The 18015-nt window shown below is 40.2% G+C and overlaps 1 protein-coding gene across 1 annotated transcript in view; it reads right to left on the bottom strand.

The window, feature by feature from the left end:
- diaph1 (diaphanous related formin 1) overlaps positions 1-18015 on the bottom strand; it is a 93956-nt gene that overhangs the window by 52389 nt on the left and 23552 nt on the right. The window contains exons 6-17 of the mRNA XM_087176755.1: positions 17630-17713; positions 17471-17534; positions 16834-16973; positions 16475-16580; positions 16166-16276; positions 15800-15918; positions 14606-14722; positions 12182-12297; positions 9957-10021; positions 6463-6642; positions 3680-4219; positions 1989-2103 (exon numbers count right to left, since the gene is read on the bottom strand). Coding sequence (XP_087032881.1) covers positions 1989-2103; positions 3680-4219; positions 6463-6642; positions 9957-10021; positions 12182-12297; positions 14606-14722; positions 15800-15918; positions 16166-16276; positions 16475-16580; positions 16834-16973; positions 17471-17534; positions 17630-17713 — 1757 coding nt within the window. The remainder of the gene's footprint in view (positions 1-1988; positions 2104-3679; positions 4220-6462; positions 6643-9956; positions 10022-12181; positions 12298-14605; positions 14723-15799; positions 15919-16165; positions 16277-16474; positions 16581-16833; positions 16974-17470; positions 17535-17629; positions 17714-18015) is intronic.

Consider the following 18015-nt stretch of genomic DNA (forward strand, 5'->3'; position numbering starts at 1 on the left):
GTGTGTGTGGGATGAGGATGAAGAACAGTGAAGCTGGGCTCCCAGAGGTGAGGGATAAGGAGAATGATAGGGAGGTCAGGAGGAATGCATTAGGCCTTGAGCTGTGTATTTAAGCAAGAGAAGGACGGGCGAAGGGTGAAGGGTCAATCTGCAGAACCAGAGCTGGTAGCTTATTGAGCATGTGCGCATACACAGCCACAGACACACATACAATATACACACTACAGTCACAGTATGGGTCAGACTACACATGAGCACTCACAAGCACACACACAAAACATAAGATGCCAACACAAAAGGTCATGTATTTACATGCTCCCGGTGGGAAGAATCTTCCAAACTCATAATGTCTTTTCACGGCTACGAAGATGATTCTCAGATCTACCTCCCCCTCAATTCCCAAAATCAGGACGATGTAACTCGATTTCAAAACTGTCTCCAAGATATTGAAGACTGGTTGACTAATAAATTCCTTCATTTAAATAAGGATAAGACACACTTCCTACCCAGCTTCTGCCAAAGTAGAACCATCTCCAGAATTAGGCATTTCTAATCAACCTCTGATCTAGAAAGTCATTCATGCACTAATAGCATCCAGGCTTGACCATTCTAACTCCCTTTACTTGGGCATCTCTTAGGCTACCATCTCAATTCAAAATGCTGCTGGCCAGTTATTAACAACAAGAAAGGAGATCACTCCTATCCCTGTCTGTCTTTGTGAACCACTTTAGTACAAAATCTGTTTACTTTTAAAAGTGCTATATAATGAAAATTAAGGTGAACTTCAATGAAATCCCAATTCTGTTTCAAATAATGTTTTATTCCCAACTACCAGACTTTAACACATTCAAAACACACACAGGAAATCAACAACACATACAGAGTAATAAACACCTGGCGTCTCCTTTTCTCTCTCTCCCTCTCTCTCACACAGTACATCCACACGGGCAGACATACAGACAGGTGTGGGCCTAGGAAAAGGCCACAGTGTCTTTATAGTCAGCTCTCAGAAAAGGTTATTAGACATCAACTGGAACAGGCGGCTGTCTCAGCCAATAAAAAGGGGAGGCGTGGGTGCACAGGCCAAGGGGGTGGGGGGGTCAAATTAAGGAGTGACAGGCGGACGTTAGGACTTGCCATACAGGTGAATGCAGATGGGACAGCTGCCAACATTGACATTTACTGACATCAACAGCTAGCATCAGCCATGTGTGCATGCACACTTCTGTTTATGTATATGACATGAGCAAGAGTCTGTGTGTGTATATGTACTGAGACTGAATCTGAAGGTCAGATGGAATTATATACACACCCACACACACTGTCTGTCTGTGTGTTCCTGGTGTCCTGGTTATGATATGAATATGGAGGAGTTAGAGCAGAAGGCTCAGTGACACTGGGACAAGGTGATAGGAGTGGGCAGGTGTGCGTGTGTGAGCGTACGCCCGTGTGTCAGCGCTTTGTGCCAGGACAGCAGGTGGCTAGTCAAAGGACATCAGTGACCTTCTCCTTATCCCTCCCTCTATCCTCCTCGCTTTGTCCATCTCTCCCTTTGTCCCCAAGTCCCAATTCATCTCACCTGGATGTGAGCACTCAGTCTTTGGACAACAAGTCATGGGCACATTGAGAAGATGAACACACATACAAACACGGGTGTGGGTGGTTTATTCATGAACTCGTGTGAGTTGCTGTTTTGACACAGCGTTGCTGAATAATGTAAATGTGCAGCGTGTCCTCCAAGCAGAGAACGAGAAGGGTGAAAAAGGCTGAAGAAGATGTGTGAAAAACCAACTAAATGGAAGTGTGTGCGTGATATTCTTACCTTTAGTGGCTGATGGAAGCAGAACAGGAGGATTGAAATAGATATGGAGTTGGGGAAAGAGGGGAGGGATGTGGGAGAGGTGAGAAGTAGAGAAAGACATTGCTTATTACTGTGAAACACAACATGATAACCACAGTAGTAAAAAACACACAAGACACACACTCACTCTTTGTCTGCGAGGAGAAGGTCAAGGTGAGTTTGGCAAAGAGCTCATTGTTTTCAAATTGCTCCTCTTTCGCCTTGGTCCAGAAACTGTTCTCAGAGAGGTCTTCAGGTCCGATCTAAGAGAGTAATGCCAGTATGTACAGAGAGAGAAAGAAGGAGAAAATGAGAAGGAAAGAGATGTATTGAATCTGTTAGCTAACCACATCATCAAATTGACTCAATCTTCCAAAAATGGTCATCTGTGCACCTGGCAAACAATGAGATGAGCAGATAAAGAGGTTGAGAGACCAAAAGAAACAGGAGGGCTGTAAAAAGAAGGAGGCAGCAGTATGGTAGTAGAGGGAGGGGACAAGGATGGAGGAAGGAAGGAAGACACAAAGAGAAAAGGGAGAGGAGGAAACAAGTAGTCATTTTCTCTCATCTTCGCACACTGTCTCTACCACAAAGCATACTGAGCTTCAGAGATTCACGCATAGAAATGCTAAGAAATACAGGGGTTTCCACTTTCTTTCCTCCCCCTCTTCTTTCTGTCTTCCCCCTTACGTGGGTGCTCTCTCTGTATCCCTCTTTGTCTTTGTGTTGCACTCTCTCTCTATTCTAGTCACAAGACACAATTAACTTTGTATGTTTTTCCTGCACTTTCTGAGTGTTCTCATCAAGGGAAAAGACAAAGAGAGTGAAATCAAGAGAGCGAGAGAGAAAGCAGTGGTAGTAAATTTACAGATATCAGGCCTTTCATTATGGACAAAGCCTCAGGGATGGGGATGTAGGACAGAAAAGACTGAGTAGGGAGAGGAAATGTGATATTGGGATGAGCTGAAAGAGCAAGCAAGAAAGCAAGAGAGCACGCAAAGAGGAGGATGAGTCCAAGCCAGAAAAAAAAGTTAATTTAAATTACAAAAGAATACTGTCCTTTCTAGCAGCAATTTAATTATCTTTCAGTGGTGCAGTTAAAAGAAGAAGGCTTATTAAAAAGCAATTTCTGTGACATCCTCGTCAAACATTCTCACCAGCTAGAGAGACAGAGAGAAAGAGAGAGGGAGAGAGAGAGGGGAGAGAGAGAGAAGCTAAATGCTGATGAAGTCTGCTGAAGCCATTAAACAGTAGCTTTAGGCTAAAGAAAGACAGAGGGCCGTTTTGATGTTTTAACCATCACAGATGAGAGGGAGGAGAAGAACATGAAGCACACAGTCATGAGATACACGTATGCATGAAAGTCACTTTAGGTCAGAATCTCACTGTTAAAGCTCCATCTCACACTGTTGCACACACAAAGCACACCCTGGGCTATTTCAAATTGTAAATTGTAGAACTTGGCATGCAAAATTTAAATCATGTTTGAATTATTTACAATAAAATCCCTACCTGATTTTACATGGGCATAATGTTCAGATTATAATGAGGAGCTGAAATACAGTATGAACTGTCTCATTTTCAACACTGGTGTGATTTTTGGCATTCAACAATTTATCTTTGGAAAAAACATTTATTAGCTAGTTAGGAAAAGTCTGGAGATGCTATGGGCTAATTCAACCAAACATCTGTACCCAGCACATAAGCAAAATGTAGAATCTACATAGGCAAAAGATTTTTTCTTTTTCCACAATATTTTTACATCACCTGTAGACAGCTGACAATTTTGCAGTAACTCTTTGAATATTAACATATTGAACCATCCATCTCAGAACTGACCTTGCTCCAGTTGGCTCTCTTCAACTGGACCTCAGGCTTGTAATCCTTCTTTGGTTTGAGCCCATAAGGCAGTGGAGGTGGTGCAGGCGCCCCCCAGCCTCCCATGCCAAATGGTGGAGGTGGAGGCATACCTGGGCCTGGCGGTGGAGGAGGGATACCAGGTAACCCAGGCGGCGGCGGCGGTGGTGGAGGTCCCATCCCAGGTAAGGGAGGAGGTGGTGGTGGTCCTGGCATGCCAGGAAGAGGTGGGGGTGGTGGAGGTCCTGGCATACCTGGTAAAAGAGGTGGTGGAGGAGGAGGAGGAATACAGGCCTGACCCGGTAGAGGAGGAGGAGGTGGGGGCTGGGGAAAAGGTATGGCTGCATAGCCTGGTAGGGGTGGAGGTGGAGGTGGAGGTGGAGGTGGAGGGGGTACACCAACATTTTGGCCAGGGAGAGGAGGGGCAGGTGGTGGAGGGGGCAAACCAGGTGTTGGCACAGGAACAGTAACTGTGACAACTTTAGTCTTGGCCTCTTCCAGGTCCTTAGATAGCTTTTCAATCTGCAGGGAAGTAAGGACACGGTACATTATCATTAATATTGATTACCATCTACCACTGGACATACCATTGTATATATTCAAACCATATACAGTATAGTAATTTATCATATAGCATGTCTTGATTGTTATTTGTTGTTTATTGTTTTAATTGACATTTTGTATAGATTTGGCAATTTCCACCATTTCCTATGAATAACCATGCCAACAGAGTGATTAGGTTTGAGAGAAAAAAGAACAAAAGAGGGGGAAAGAGTAACACAGAGAGGGATTAAAGCCTGGGCAGGATTGAGTTTGGGGAGAGAATGGAGAACAAGGCGCAGAGAGAAAAACATAGCAGGGGGGAATTAAATCCACAGAGGAATTCAAAAGAAAAAGTTTTTAAGAGGAGGACAAAATTTTATATTAAAAGTGAGGGTGAATAATTTTTTTTTATTTCAACACTGAAATACTGATTTAAGTATTTATATCAGCGAGGCGACAATTCTTGAGAAAACTGTGCAAGTCATTAAAGTTAGACAGCTAATATTGGGCTGTGAGAGAAGGACTTGATTGGGAACCTTCTATATGTGATTTAAAGAGTACATGTATAGAGAAGTTTATTTACAGTATGTGTTCTTAGGTGTGTAAAGTGTAAACATTGTTGATGTGTGAAAGAGTGTCTGTATGCAGAGCAACAAATTGTGCCGTTTCCTTGGACTTTGAAAAGAAGACAGTAACAGACATAAAGGGCCTCCGAGGCAGGCTTTCTTATTGAGGCAGCAGATGAAGAGTTGGGCACGGCATCACACAGAGGAACAGTGAGAGATCTTTACATGTGAAGAAATCTTCGATGGGCAGTGCCTCAAACACAGAGAAAGTGAGCCATCTTAGTATGAGAAGCTTGTTTGAGGCCTGGCTCGTGATGCTGTTGATGCTTTGGACAACTGTGTGTGCATTTGTGTGTGTGTGTGTGTGTGTGTGTGTGTGTGTGTGTGTGTGTGTGTGTGTGTGTGTGTGTGTGTGTTTGAGCTTTTGTGTGTTGAGAAGATGACTCTGCTGGCATTAGCCACTTTGGATGAAGCTCATTTTGGAAGCTGTATAGTTCTCTTACTGACAGACAAACACACACACACAGACATAGAGACACACAGACATAGAGACACACAGACACACACACACACACAGAAACATCTTCATGTGGTTATGAGCATACATGCACAGAGGCAGACGGTTCTGGGTCACTTGGTGTGTTTGTGAGTTTGGGTGTCACTGTGAGGCAGAGTCCAGCTGGTGTGGCAGCAGGACACTGACAGCTAAACAATCCTCATCTTTGCCTCCCTAGTGTATGTATACACACACACACACACACACACACAACACACACACACACACACACACACGCACAGGAAACCCTGCATGTGTATCTGGGCCTTAAAAAATTCTGTTTGTCCTTAGAAAATTATGTTTGTCCTATCTCCATCCTTTTCCTTTCTTCTTCCTTTAAGTCACTCTTTATACTCCCATTCCCCCACTTTCCATGTTTTTATTGGGTTTCTTAATCTCTAAAGGATTTGGCTTCTTCTCACAATATGCTTTTAGATTTTCGTCTTCTTTTCATGCCATGCTAGAAGTTGGCTAAATCATTTAAGGCCAGGGGGCTTCATTGTTTGTGTGGGTGTGCATAGATGTTGGACAACTTTTGGTACTTAGTCTTCTGCGATATCGTATTTCTTTAGGTTTTGAAATATTTTACCTCTTACAGTTTTAGCAGAAGTTTGTGTTTTGTGTGTATGTATTTCCCGGAAAATAAAAAATAAAAAAAGATTGATTCAGTCATTTGACTCCGTTTTTATTCATTCTGTACTAATGTTGTGGTTCTTTTATGTTGACAATGGCATGAAGTAATGATCGGAATACAGCCCGAGCTAGTCAACATGCCACAAAGATTCTGGAGGTATGATACTGGGTTCAACTAACTTTCAATTCAGTGCATTTGGGCATTTACTTTAACCCTTTAAAATACACAGTTCCATCCACGGGACACTTTGACATTGGTAGTGCTACTTTTGGTGTGTTGTCACATTAAGCTTATTGATTCAATACTCCATAGAAAAAAACAATGCAAATACCTCTATTTAGATTTTGAATTATTTGAATTAAAAAGGCACTGAGGTGCTCATAGACAGGTAGGTGTAGGTGTCTGTGTGTCTGTGTGTGTGTGTGTGTGTGTGTGTGTGTGTGTGTGTGTGTGTATTTGTGTCTACCTGCTGATTCAGAGAGCTTAGCTGTTGTTGTAGTCCCTGGTTCTCCTTTTCTCGCTCTTGCTTAGAAGAGGCCAGCTGCTCTTTCTCTTGGCTCAGATCCCGTAGCTTCTGCTCATAGTCACCCTCCAGTTTCTTCAGCTCCACCTGCAACTCGTGGCGTGCTGTCAACTCTGTATCCAGCTATTAAACATGTAAAGGGTCATAGAGAGGGACAGTCTCAAACACACGATCATAAAAAAAGTGCTAGGAACAGTTTTTGATGACTTTACAATTCATGCGTAGCATTCAGTTTGAGGGCAGTAAACAATGTTTTTTTGTTTTCAGATTTCACTCAGGTGCTAAAACAATATCCCATTAGTAGCCTGACTGCACAGATACTGTGCCACTGTTATGAAAGTGGTGTCCCTGGTATGTTCGTGGAATGAATATTCAGCTAATTGTGTGCAACTTTTATTACTTATGCAGTACAACCAGTGACCACTGCATCAACCTGGCATACAAATCTCTTCCCCTTTACTTGGACAACCTCTGGAGAGGCAGCACAGACTGAGTGGGCAAATAAAACATAATAGTGGTTTGCATTTAGTAGCATCATACAGATACCTGAGAAAAAAAATGATGTTTTTTTGGAGTAACTGAAAAATCCAATTTAAAAATATAAATTCAATATTGAACAATAACAATAATGATAATTATAATAACACATTTTTTAATAATGACTATGTAGGAGAATTGCTTAAACCCTCCAGGGCCATTCTCCAGGTAACATGACAGATTGTGAGATAGGAGTGTACTCATGAATGCATATCAATAGTTTACTGTCAATGTTATCATAACCCGGAGAGGAATCTTTTAGTTTGAACCTCATTCAGTAACTGGTAAAAAAAATCTAAGTTTTCATTCATTGGAGAATTCATAAACTGTTTCTGGGTGGAATTGTGCAGAACAGAGTTGGACCAACTACTGAGAAAAAGCTATTAATATTGTTGGCAATTAATTGTGGATCAGTGATAAGACCCCAATCAGCCTTTAATTCATTAGGTAACTGCTTGTGTTTATTCTTTTTGTTGAGGATACAATTAATTGTTCTCCAAAACAGGGTCATGTCATTTTTGTGTTTAGATAATTCAACATTGCAGTAGTGTTTTTTTAGCTCCTCTGTTAATGTGGTTTATTGATTTCAGTCACTTTTAAATTGGGCAAGATTAAATGTAGTGGGACTGAGGAGATATTTTTTTGTACGATCTATGTTTAGTATTCAAGGATTTCAGGATGGTTGAAGCTATCCACAGTTTGGTCAGTTTGTGATGAGGTTTGGGAGACATTAATCCAATAGAGAAGCACTGATCATAGGACTGGGAAATACATTCTGAAAACAAAGCAAAAGCCTTTTTGGATCTACGAACTGTAGGATATCTGTCCATGGATACCACTGAACTTTGCTATATTTGCTTTAGTAAAAGTTCTCTTATATTTAAGATGCAGTGTAAATATAGGCTTATACGATTCCTTGAATGCCATTAGAAAGATCTGATAATGATCAGTAATATCCCTACATAAAACACCTGATTTCACATTGTTACCCAACACATTTGATATTGTCTATCAGGGTGGCAGAAGTCTCTGTCACTCTGGTGGTTGGTACTGCAATCATAGGATGAATATAATGAGAGCACATTGTGTTAATAAAGTCCTTAATTAAATTATCATTCTTATAGTTTACAATATTTATAGTCAGATCACCTATTAAATATATCATTATTATGTCCTGTGTGTCTTTATAGACCTGGCTAGGGATGAGATATCAGGACACAGTATCAGTTTTTTTGGAGGCTGCAAACATTGATATAAATAAGGGAAAAGTCACTTTTTAATTTTTGGAGGTCAACAGATGATTTAAATTCATTCTCTCTGTAGTAATCAGATATTATGAAAGAAACTTGTTTCAGTTGAGCAAAACAGTTTGTGTCAGGGTCATTATTATATAAAATGTTGCAAATTATGGAATCCTGAGATTCACTTTCTGATTGTTGAAAAATATTAGAAAAATGGTCAATCAAAGGTTCATTTGCCTGATCATATAGGTCAGTATTTCCCTATAATAAGCCAGAGTCTGATATAGGGAGGTTTTAGTAAAAAGTGTCAGATTTCTTGAGTGGAGATGATGTCATGGTAATTTAGAAGGGAGAAAAAAAATGTTATACAGTTGTGACCTTCCTGATCGTGCTGGCAAAAATTCACTGTGTGGTTTTAGTCATCTGCTGAAGCTTTCGTGGTTTAACCACCAGTCTAAAAACAAGTCTTCAAAGGCCATTTAATTTTATAAAAAAGTAATTGAAAAGGGTGATTAGGGAGAACTAAAACATTTCGTAAAACATTAAGTAAATACAGTCCTGACACCACCAAAACACCAGGGTTCTCCAGTGAGATATGGGAGCAGCATGCTTGCGTGCAGAAGCTTTTAGCCTCCCTCTTGAAGCTGCAGAAGTTCCCATATCTCGAAGACCTGTAGAAGCCATTTCCTGCAGTCTAGTGCTTTCAGTTTCATTGTATAATTTACACTGCAAATTAGTGTCAATTATTGAGTTAGGATGCTTCAGTGCACTTGTATGAGCTCACTTCTCACTTCCATTTTAAAAGACTTCACATCCATGAAGAAAAAAGAGCTAAAGAGATATTTTACACCCAGTTTTAATTTCCAAACTTTCATAAATTTTCAAGGATTTTTCTTCTAGGACACTTGACAAACAGGATAAGAGTATTTAAACCGATGAATACATGAATACACAGACACACATGACTCTAATTTGCAGACAGCAGATCCGTTACTCTCGCTGTCAGCGTTCTGACAGCCTCATCCTTAATTCCTGCCAAAGAGACTGCCTGCAATTACCCCATCATGCACAACTGGCACTATGGTGTGTGCGTGGTCAACGAAAATGAATCCAAGTGTGTTCATGTAATGTGTATTTGTGTGGATGTACGTGTGTACGTGTGTTCAGTGGCTATGAGCCTGTGTTAGAGTGTGTGCGCCAGAATGAAGGCTAGTTTCACCTCCCTCTTTGCAATTATCCTGTCACTCGGACAGAATCATCAGGGTAGCAGCACACTGCACTCAAGGCATTTACCCCGATTGCTAGCCTGTAAGAATATTTGTCTGCTGGTTGGCTGTCAGATAGACATGTGTATGCTCATTCTCTTACTCACCCTCTGTTCCCCCCTTTTTCTCATTTGTCATCTCATGTCAGACAGACACTGGTCACATTAAATTTCATTACGATCCCAAATGTGTCTGTGTGTGTCAGAGGGAAATGTTAGCTTTTTTTTTATGTATGATTTTCTGTTGTGTCTTTACGATTGTAATAGCTTGTGTGCTTTTGGGTTGACAAGTAAATATGTCTGTGTGTGTGTGTATAGCAAGCTATTGTTGTGTATGAGTGTGTACAGGAGTGCATTTGTGATTTTAAATGTGAATAAATTGGTGTGTATTTCACCTTCTTCCCCAGCTCAGTGGCCTTGGCCTCACTGGTTTCCACCTTGGTCTGGTCCACCATGTTGTCTGTGGACAAAGAAATGACAGAAGGAAAAGATAGAGAGAGAAAAAAAAGTAGATAAGATAAGAGCACACAACCTGCACACATCTAACCGTAGGGTCATCTGCATCCACATGCTTTGTGTATACATACAGTCACAGACACACAGAGTAAGAATTATATTATCTTCCTGTTTTTTTCTTATAATAAATAAAGTTGCATCTCATTACAATAGGATGCTGTCTGTTGCATGCTTCTTCTCCTATAAACCTCTGTCTATGTGTATGTGTGAGAAAGGTTTTCCTTTACATTTTCCTGTATGTGAAAACTATCTCACACCACTTTTTAAAATTCTTATATTTACCCTTTCTTTTTGGAAAGACTGTGAAAAAAATAAAAGAAAGACCATATAACAGTCTGAGAGTAATCCATTATCACAGGATCTGCTTGGCAGAGGACAGGGTTAGAAGGACACAGACTAACCAACGGGGTACTTTTACAGAATAATTGCAGGGTCTACAGGTGGTTCAGTGCCAAAGGGCTTAGCGAGCATGTGCAGTAAAGGAGCTAATTAACATGAAGATGAATGCCACAAAGTCACTGGATCAAAGACAGCTAATCATGATGCCCAGGAGGGGGATCAAGCAGATAGATCGCTGAGATAGGAGAGCTGTGAAAAGCTAAAATAGAAAAAGAAATTACATAAACTCATAGAAAACAGATTCATACAGATTGTGAGATAAAGTGCGAGTCTTCAGCTGTGATGAAAATATGGCTAGTGGAAAAAGTAGTTGAAACTATGCAAGACTCTGTATATCTAGATAAGCTTGTAAGCAAGGCAGAGCAAAGTAAGAAATCTATTTTGCGAAAGAGAAGGTTTTACCACATAATAGAACCTCAATAATATGCCAACCCGCACACAATTTCAAAGTGTGCATTTGTGTTCGAGTTCACATGGTTATTGGATGTGTAAGGGGGGGGGGGGGTTACTTCTGTCATGGTGGCTGGGCTAAATGGGACAAACTTCGAATAGAGAGCACTAAGGGAGACAGAATGTGGGGAAAAAAAACTGTGCTGAATTTCAGAGTTCAAAGAAAAACACTAAATAATGCATGCAGGGCAGAATTGGGCTGCTTTCCACCGATAATAACTCTGGCAGTCTTAAAGGAGGCCAGCCAGCCTGTGTGTGTGTCAGGACGCATTTAGAAGCAGTGCAATTAGAGCCTCCTGCGGTGAGCAACGGAGACCTGCCATAAAGGAGTATTGAACTCTTGAGACATGGCCTGCACCTCCAACCCTGCTCTGGTTTAGCTCACAATTGTCAGCAGGTGGTTCACAAAATCTATATGCACATATACCAGTGCGCACCACCTCTCACCAGAATGCTTATATTTTGGTGAAAATGCAGCACTTTAGGTTTGTACTCAGTAGAGAGTGACAGGGGATGACATAGATCAATGGCCATCGTAATACATTCTTGATTCACACAGAAAAGTCTGTGTCACCGTTGTAGCTTGTAGGGATTTTGTGTCTTCCTCACAGGAAGTAAACCATTGGAGGTGCTTTAAAGACACATGTACCTGGGTATGACTGACTTTTATTATATTAATACATTCACCACCAGTGCCTAAGAGTTACCATCTAACCAATCTAAAGTTGTGTGTCAGGGATCAAATATTGAAAAAGAAATTTCACCTACTATATTGTGATATCAGATTCTGGGATTGCTCAGACTGACACAGCTTTTATCTTCTTGATAAAATTCATTTAACACCACCAACATATGACTGTAAAACCTGTAGCACAATTTAGCCCACACTAATGCACACTCCCTCTCTGGCTCCACCTTGTGGTGCTTCTGGGCCACTGTACATTTGACCACCATGTAGATAGCCAATGTGATATGCATTATGGCCAAATTCACTAAAACTAAATCACATAGGGCAAGTATATTGCCATTGAAGTAACATGGTGATTAAAGTGGGGTAGTGAAATACCTTGAAGGTTTCAACCCGCACAGTACTGTGCAGCAAAGTTTGATTTTTCCGGGCCCATGTGTATTATGTGCATGTATACAGCTCTAAATGTTAAGGGTGTTGGGTGATGGGCAAGGCAGCACCATGTACAACAAGCAAGAAGAAGAGAAAGACTTGATTATGTGTGTATGGTCTGGTCAAACAACTTACCTATCAAGCCTTCAATGTTGAGGCTAAGGTGACGGCACTTGAAGTCAGGGTCTGCCCCATTCCTGTGCAGCACGATCTGAGCGATACACTCGTCTATCAACTTGTAGTACTGAGGCCTGGGAGAAGGAGTGGCAGATTTACAGAGAGATGGATTAGGAGACAGAGAGAAAGAAATGGAGAGAGACAGGGGGAAGATAAGACAAGAGGGATGGAAGGAGGGTAACAATGGAGAAGGAGAGTTTATATGTGGTGCTGGGAAAAAAAGAGATAACTCAACATAATCTCACATAATCTCAACATACTTTGCATGTTGTGTCCACAAAGGCAAATACAGCATATGTATATATTTTATAATACCAATGTATTTTACATTAACAATGAATCTGGCACATTATGTGAATAGAAGGTGGGACTGACAAAGAGCAAGTGGGTTCATTTGTTCAGATACATTTGTGAACACGCATGCTTTGTCACTCTGTCTGCGACTGAGATTGGCTGTCTGTGTGAGCATGACAGTTTGAGTTTCTTGTCACAAAGATTGATTGTGTGCAACTGTGTTCGTGAGGGTGTGTTGGTGTATGTCCAGCGCCCCGTCTGATCAAGCTAGCTTCAGACAGACACTCAATTTTGGAGGTGTCTTATTCCCTGACCCCATTAGATGCTGCCAGAGTCACAAACTCAACACCTTATTTATTCTGTCTCTCTCCCCTCCCTCCTCTGTCTCTCTTAGTCACCCAGCCTTTGTCTAACACTTATTCCAATCATTCACTATGTTTCAAGTTTTTTTTTTTTTCCCTAAAGCTTAGATTTATTCATGGAGCGAGAGAGACATCTAGTGTCATTCTGGAAAACTGAGGAAAAAAACTTAATACTTGTATTTGACTATAGCCTGAATCCTGACACTCTTCATACAAACAGATTAAATCCCCAACAAATGAAATTTAAACATTAGAAATATTAGGAAAACGGTTGTTGGTAGGCATGAGGCTATATATACATTTTGACGAATACTAAACTAAATACATAGATGTCAATGGGTTTTTCTCCTTCTATTAAGCCCTTAGAAGTTTGTGGACACACATCGTATGACTATAAATATGGCCATATGAGTGCATTTGAGTAAATTCCCTGGACTCCATCTCAAGTCGAGATTGAAATAGAGCAAGACCGAGAATGAAAAAAGAGCAAAGCAGCAGGTACTCTTTCATTCATTCCCACACAAATGCTAACCCTTTCATTTCCTGTATGTACTTCCCTCATTCTCTCAACATCTACCTAGCAATTTACCTCAACTCTCAATTTCTTCCTCATTATTGTCTCACCCTCCACCTCCCTTCTCTTTTCATCTCTGTAATTACCAAGCTGTATTTTCTGCCACTCTACAGTTCTCCCTCCAACCCTCTCTTCCTGTCTCTCTGTGGAGTCCATTACAGACAACCTCTATTGTGTTTCATTGGATCACCTGGATGGAGAAAACAGGAAGGAAAGAAAGGGCGGGTGAAATAGAAGAGGGAGTAAAAAGACTTCAACTGGGACCAGATGTTTGTACCAACCTTCCTTTTTCAATGCTCACAATTTATTCCCCAAACTGTGCTAAAAATACACAACAATTTCCTTCCTGTCTGATACAATCAAGACAACACCGGACAACACAACTAATTCATCTCAAATATGTGCATGCCTACACATGTTTTTGTGCGTTTTGCCCTTTTCGGTGACATTTCATTAAGGGAACCATTCTTGTGAAAGTGGACATACTATATGTGTGGAAATGCGCACACACTATCTGCTCCCATCTTGTCATTCAATCATTCTCTCTTCCTCTCTCCTTAGTTTCCACAGCTAAACCCCTGAGGGCTTTGGAAGACACAGGGAGAGACATTAGCATATTTCTGGTGATATGAGGTCATGGTGCTCATCTCATCTCAATGGACTTTTCTGCATGTATTAATTTCACAGCTTAGGGTCGGTGCACTAAAAAACAAACAGCAAATGAAGGGAAGGGCTAAAAGGAGGGAGAGCTGAATGAAGAGTAGGCAACTGAAAAAAAATAGATTTGGGCATTTTTTATGACTGCATAAGTACTATGTAGGAAATGGCAGCTTTGCATTGTGCTTCATGCATCTTTTCTCTGTCCACTTCAGAATACTGTGATTGTTATTTGTGTGGTCTGCGTTATGTCTTCCTGTATGTTGTCTACAGTGAAGTATGAAGTGATCTCATGATCTAACAGACATGAATTTTTCTTTTTATTTAGCTGAAATACAGCCACTCATTGAGAAAATTGTAACAATTAACCTTATTCTAGTTTTTATTACCCATAAAAGACAACTGAATCACAGTAATGGGACAGCAGTGACAAGTAAATCCCAGATGATACAGTTTTTAGTCTCTTATCACAATGTGTGTGTGTGTGTGTGTTACCTGGCCAAATAATCACTGCGGATCAGCAGCAGGTGCTGCATCAAGGACAGGAAGTAGCTTTCGGCTTTGGAGTCCTTCACAGTGTTGACCAGAATCTCAAACACTTCCCTCACATCATTGAAGCAAATAAGTTAAGGCTCAATTAGCACAATAAAATGAAGACGTTCAGACAAATATTAAAAACACCATACAAAACATGTTCACCATTCACTGTAGCACAAACCGTGACAACTTTGGATAGTCTTGCACCAACATTCCCTGCATACAGTATATTACATATATAAGGCTTAGAACAACACAAGTGAACACTATTTGTGAACTGCAGAATTTCAGTGATATACAAGTCAGACAGACACTGAACTTGTTCATCTGATAATCTATGCTGTAAAACCACAGTGTGATGTAATGTATCCCTAACCAGCCTTATCAGACAGGTATTTTTTGTTTTCAGGGGTCTGAAGACGTTTAAATGCACTGCATGTGCAGCCAGTCAGACAAGCAGACTGTGTTTACACAGGATTGGGTAAACCTGGGAGACACCTTGTGTTGAAAATTGTATCTGCATGTCAAAAGCAGCAGAAAGCATTACAGCAGCTGGTGAAAGCCATTTTTTAAATGTACACTTTTACAGTACACTTGATTCTTTTTACTGAAACCCTGGCATGTATTCACAAAAACATCAAAGTGTAGAAGCAGGAACCATCAAGTTTATATGCGACAATAGAAATCAACTCTTAAATAAGCAGTTCCTATTGTTCTTGTGTACCTAACTCCACTGACTCTTATGTGTATTTATAATAATATAATGCTAATTGGCTCAGTTGAATTTTAAATGTAAAAAAGCCTACAGAAGGTTACACTGGCTCCTTGGAGCCAGCAAACTTAGCTTACTGAATATGGAAATATTAATTTAACCTCTGTCTTAGAAGAAAGTGGTCAGGCTGATTATAAAGGGGAAGAAAGGAGCAACCTTTTGTGTAAATAACGGACTTATTTTTATAATACATATGATTCTATATACAAACAATTTATTCTAAAATTATGAAAAACCAATCAAATTAAGGTTTTCCTCTCGCTCATGAAGCTAGCAAAGTAATGTAAAATAAAACTATGAACATACTGATACTTTTCATTTTCAAAGTCAAAAGTAGACCTTGAATTTCTGCAGAGACATTTTTTCCAGTGGAAGGATATTCCATCTCAATGCGGATGTCATCTAGACGTGCTTTGAGGTCCTCAGAGTCATCCTCAGCCTGCTCATCAAACACGTTAAGTTGCACTCTCAGCTCTTCATTTTCTATCGTCCGCACCTCCTGCAGAGAGAGGTATAGGATGCAGGCAGAGGGATGAAAAGGCAAGAGGGAGAATAAGAAGAGTGTGACAATCAAACATTGAGTTTGAACAGTTGAGAGAAAGTTTTTACAGCATATGAGTGTTCGTCAGCCAGTCGGCAAGACAGAGGCATCAAGAGGGAGAGAGACATGAAGAGTAAGGCTGTACAAATGTGTGTTATTGGAGAGTCATTCTGAGAGAAAGATCAAAAGAGTGGGTTTTCTGTACCGTCAGCAGGTCTCTGAGTCCCAGTCTTAGCAGTTCAGAGCGAATATGGATCCTGAAGTCCAACTCCTCTCCTTGGCTGATCAAGGCGTTGATTAGCTGCATGCAGCCACCCTGCCAAAAACACATCATACTAAAATTACCACTTTGCCACTTTGTATACCTCCACCAACTAGTAAAAGTTTCAGTTTATATGTCTGTCAAGATTCATATATGTCAGCAGAGCTCAAGTAGTGCTGTTTGTCAAACAAAAACACACAGGGGGATTTATAATCATTCAAGTATGTGTGTGAATCTGTAAACGGGATATACCTTAAGAGCAATGTTGTGGTTGTTCATGCCAGCAAGGAGAGGCTGAAATCTCTCAATGTCCCGTCTCTCAGCCTCCTCTGTAATGGCCTCCAAGACACGTTCATGGCTGTAAAAAATAAATAGTTGTGTATAATAAATTGTTGTAACTAAATTTAAAAAATACAAAAGTAGAACATTTGCCATGAAAAAATAATCATAAAGTACATTCTGTTGCTTTATTTGACAGCTAGTCAATGGAGCAGTTCAAGACTGTAACTACGTGTAACAAGACTCGTGTTCCAAACTTTAACTGTGGGGAAGAGTTGGCCATATGTTCAGCTTATTATATGGCATCATGTCAACCTTGCACTCATGCTTACAGGTTCTCAGTGTGTTGCAAAATGGAGATGGCAGACAGCAGCTTGACAGCATCCACCATCATATGAGGCACTGCAGGGTTGATGGCTCTGACCAGCAGAGGAATTCCCTCATCTGACTCCAGCATGGATTTTAGACCATACTAAAGGGGAGAGAAAGGAAGGAGGTAGGGTTTAGAGTTTCTTTTCTGCAGGCAAGAGGACCGCAGAGCTTTCATGGTTCAAGTTATAGTGTTGACATCAGAAGAATGGGTCTCTTGGTCGAGATAGAACTTACTCTGACTAAAACAACTTTGACAATGACATGCATATATTTATTTTTACTACTTTTATTATTGGTGTAACAATCTGTTTTAAATTAATTACTGATATATAATCATTAAATATGATAGATTTTGAATAGATTTATACTGGTTACCTAGAGTTAGACACATCAATGCACAAAATACTGAGGATTCTCATAGGTTATCAGTGTTTGCATTCACTGTAATGAGCAGACGAAAGTTATGCCCTCTAGTGGAAGAATTGCTACACTACAACAAGGATGTTAAATGGGCAAATGACGCTTCTATTACAAGTTCTACAGAGGAAAGGATTAAGTATTTTGATGTAAGCAAAGAAAGCAAAGAAAGTGTATTACCTTGTTGTTCATAAAGGCTTTTAGACATCGAATGATCTCGTGTTGGCATTTCACTCCGATCATTCTAGTTGAAAGAAGAGAGAGCAGACACACAGACAGATATTGCAAACACATTGCTAGAAAGTAAAATTTTTCTATCCTGTGATTTAAGTGTCTTACGGGTACTCGTCTTTCTCATCCTGTAGTTTCCTAAGGAGATTCAGCAGCAAGGCCAGGCCCTCATCTCCAAAGTTCTGCACCCAACTGGAAATGACAAGACCACATGATAAGTACACCGTTTATTTAATTTTCACATTTCATCACACACATTTTTCCCTTTGGTATTTCCCATTCCCGTTGGACATATTTTGTTTAATTTAATTTGGCTATTTTCTGTTTTAAAATCTGGATATGCGCTTGTACATGCTAAATGAGAAATGTATAATATAACAAATTAATGGCAACAGTGACCCCAATGCTTCAGGGGTATATACTGTATAGTATTATTGTGATGTATTTATATTTATTTCGATAAATAAATTTCATTATGCTTCACATTTGCTGAT

This window comes from Seriola lalandi, unplaced genomic scaffold (assembly GCF_002814215.2).
Source record: "Seriola lalandi dorsalis isolate HSWRI2012SDOR001 ecotype SW California unplaced genomic scaffold, Sedor1 jcf7180002054569, whole genome shotgun sequence".
NCBI classification, from domain to species: domain Eukaryota; kingdom Metazoa; phylum Chordata; class Actinopteri; order Carangiformes; family Carangidae; genus Seriola; species Seriola lalandi.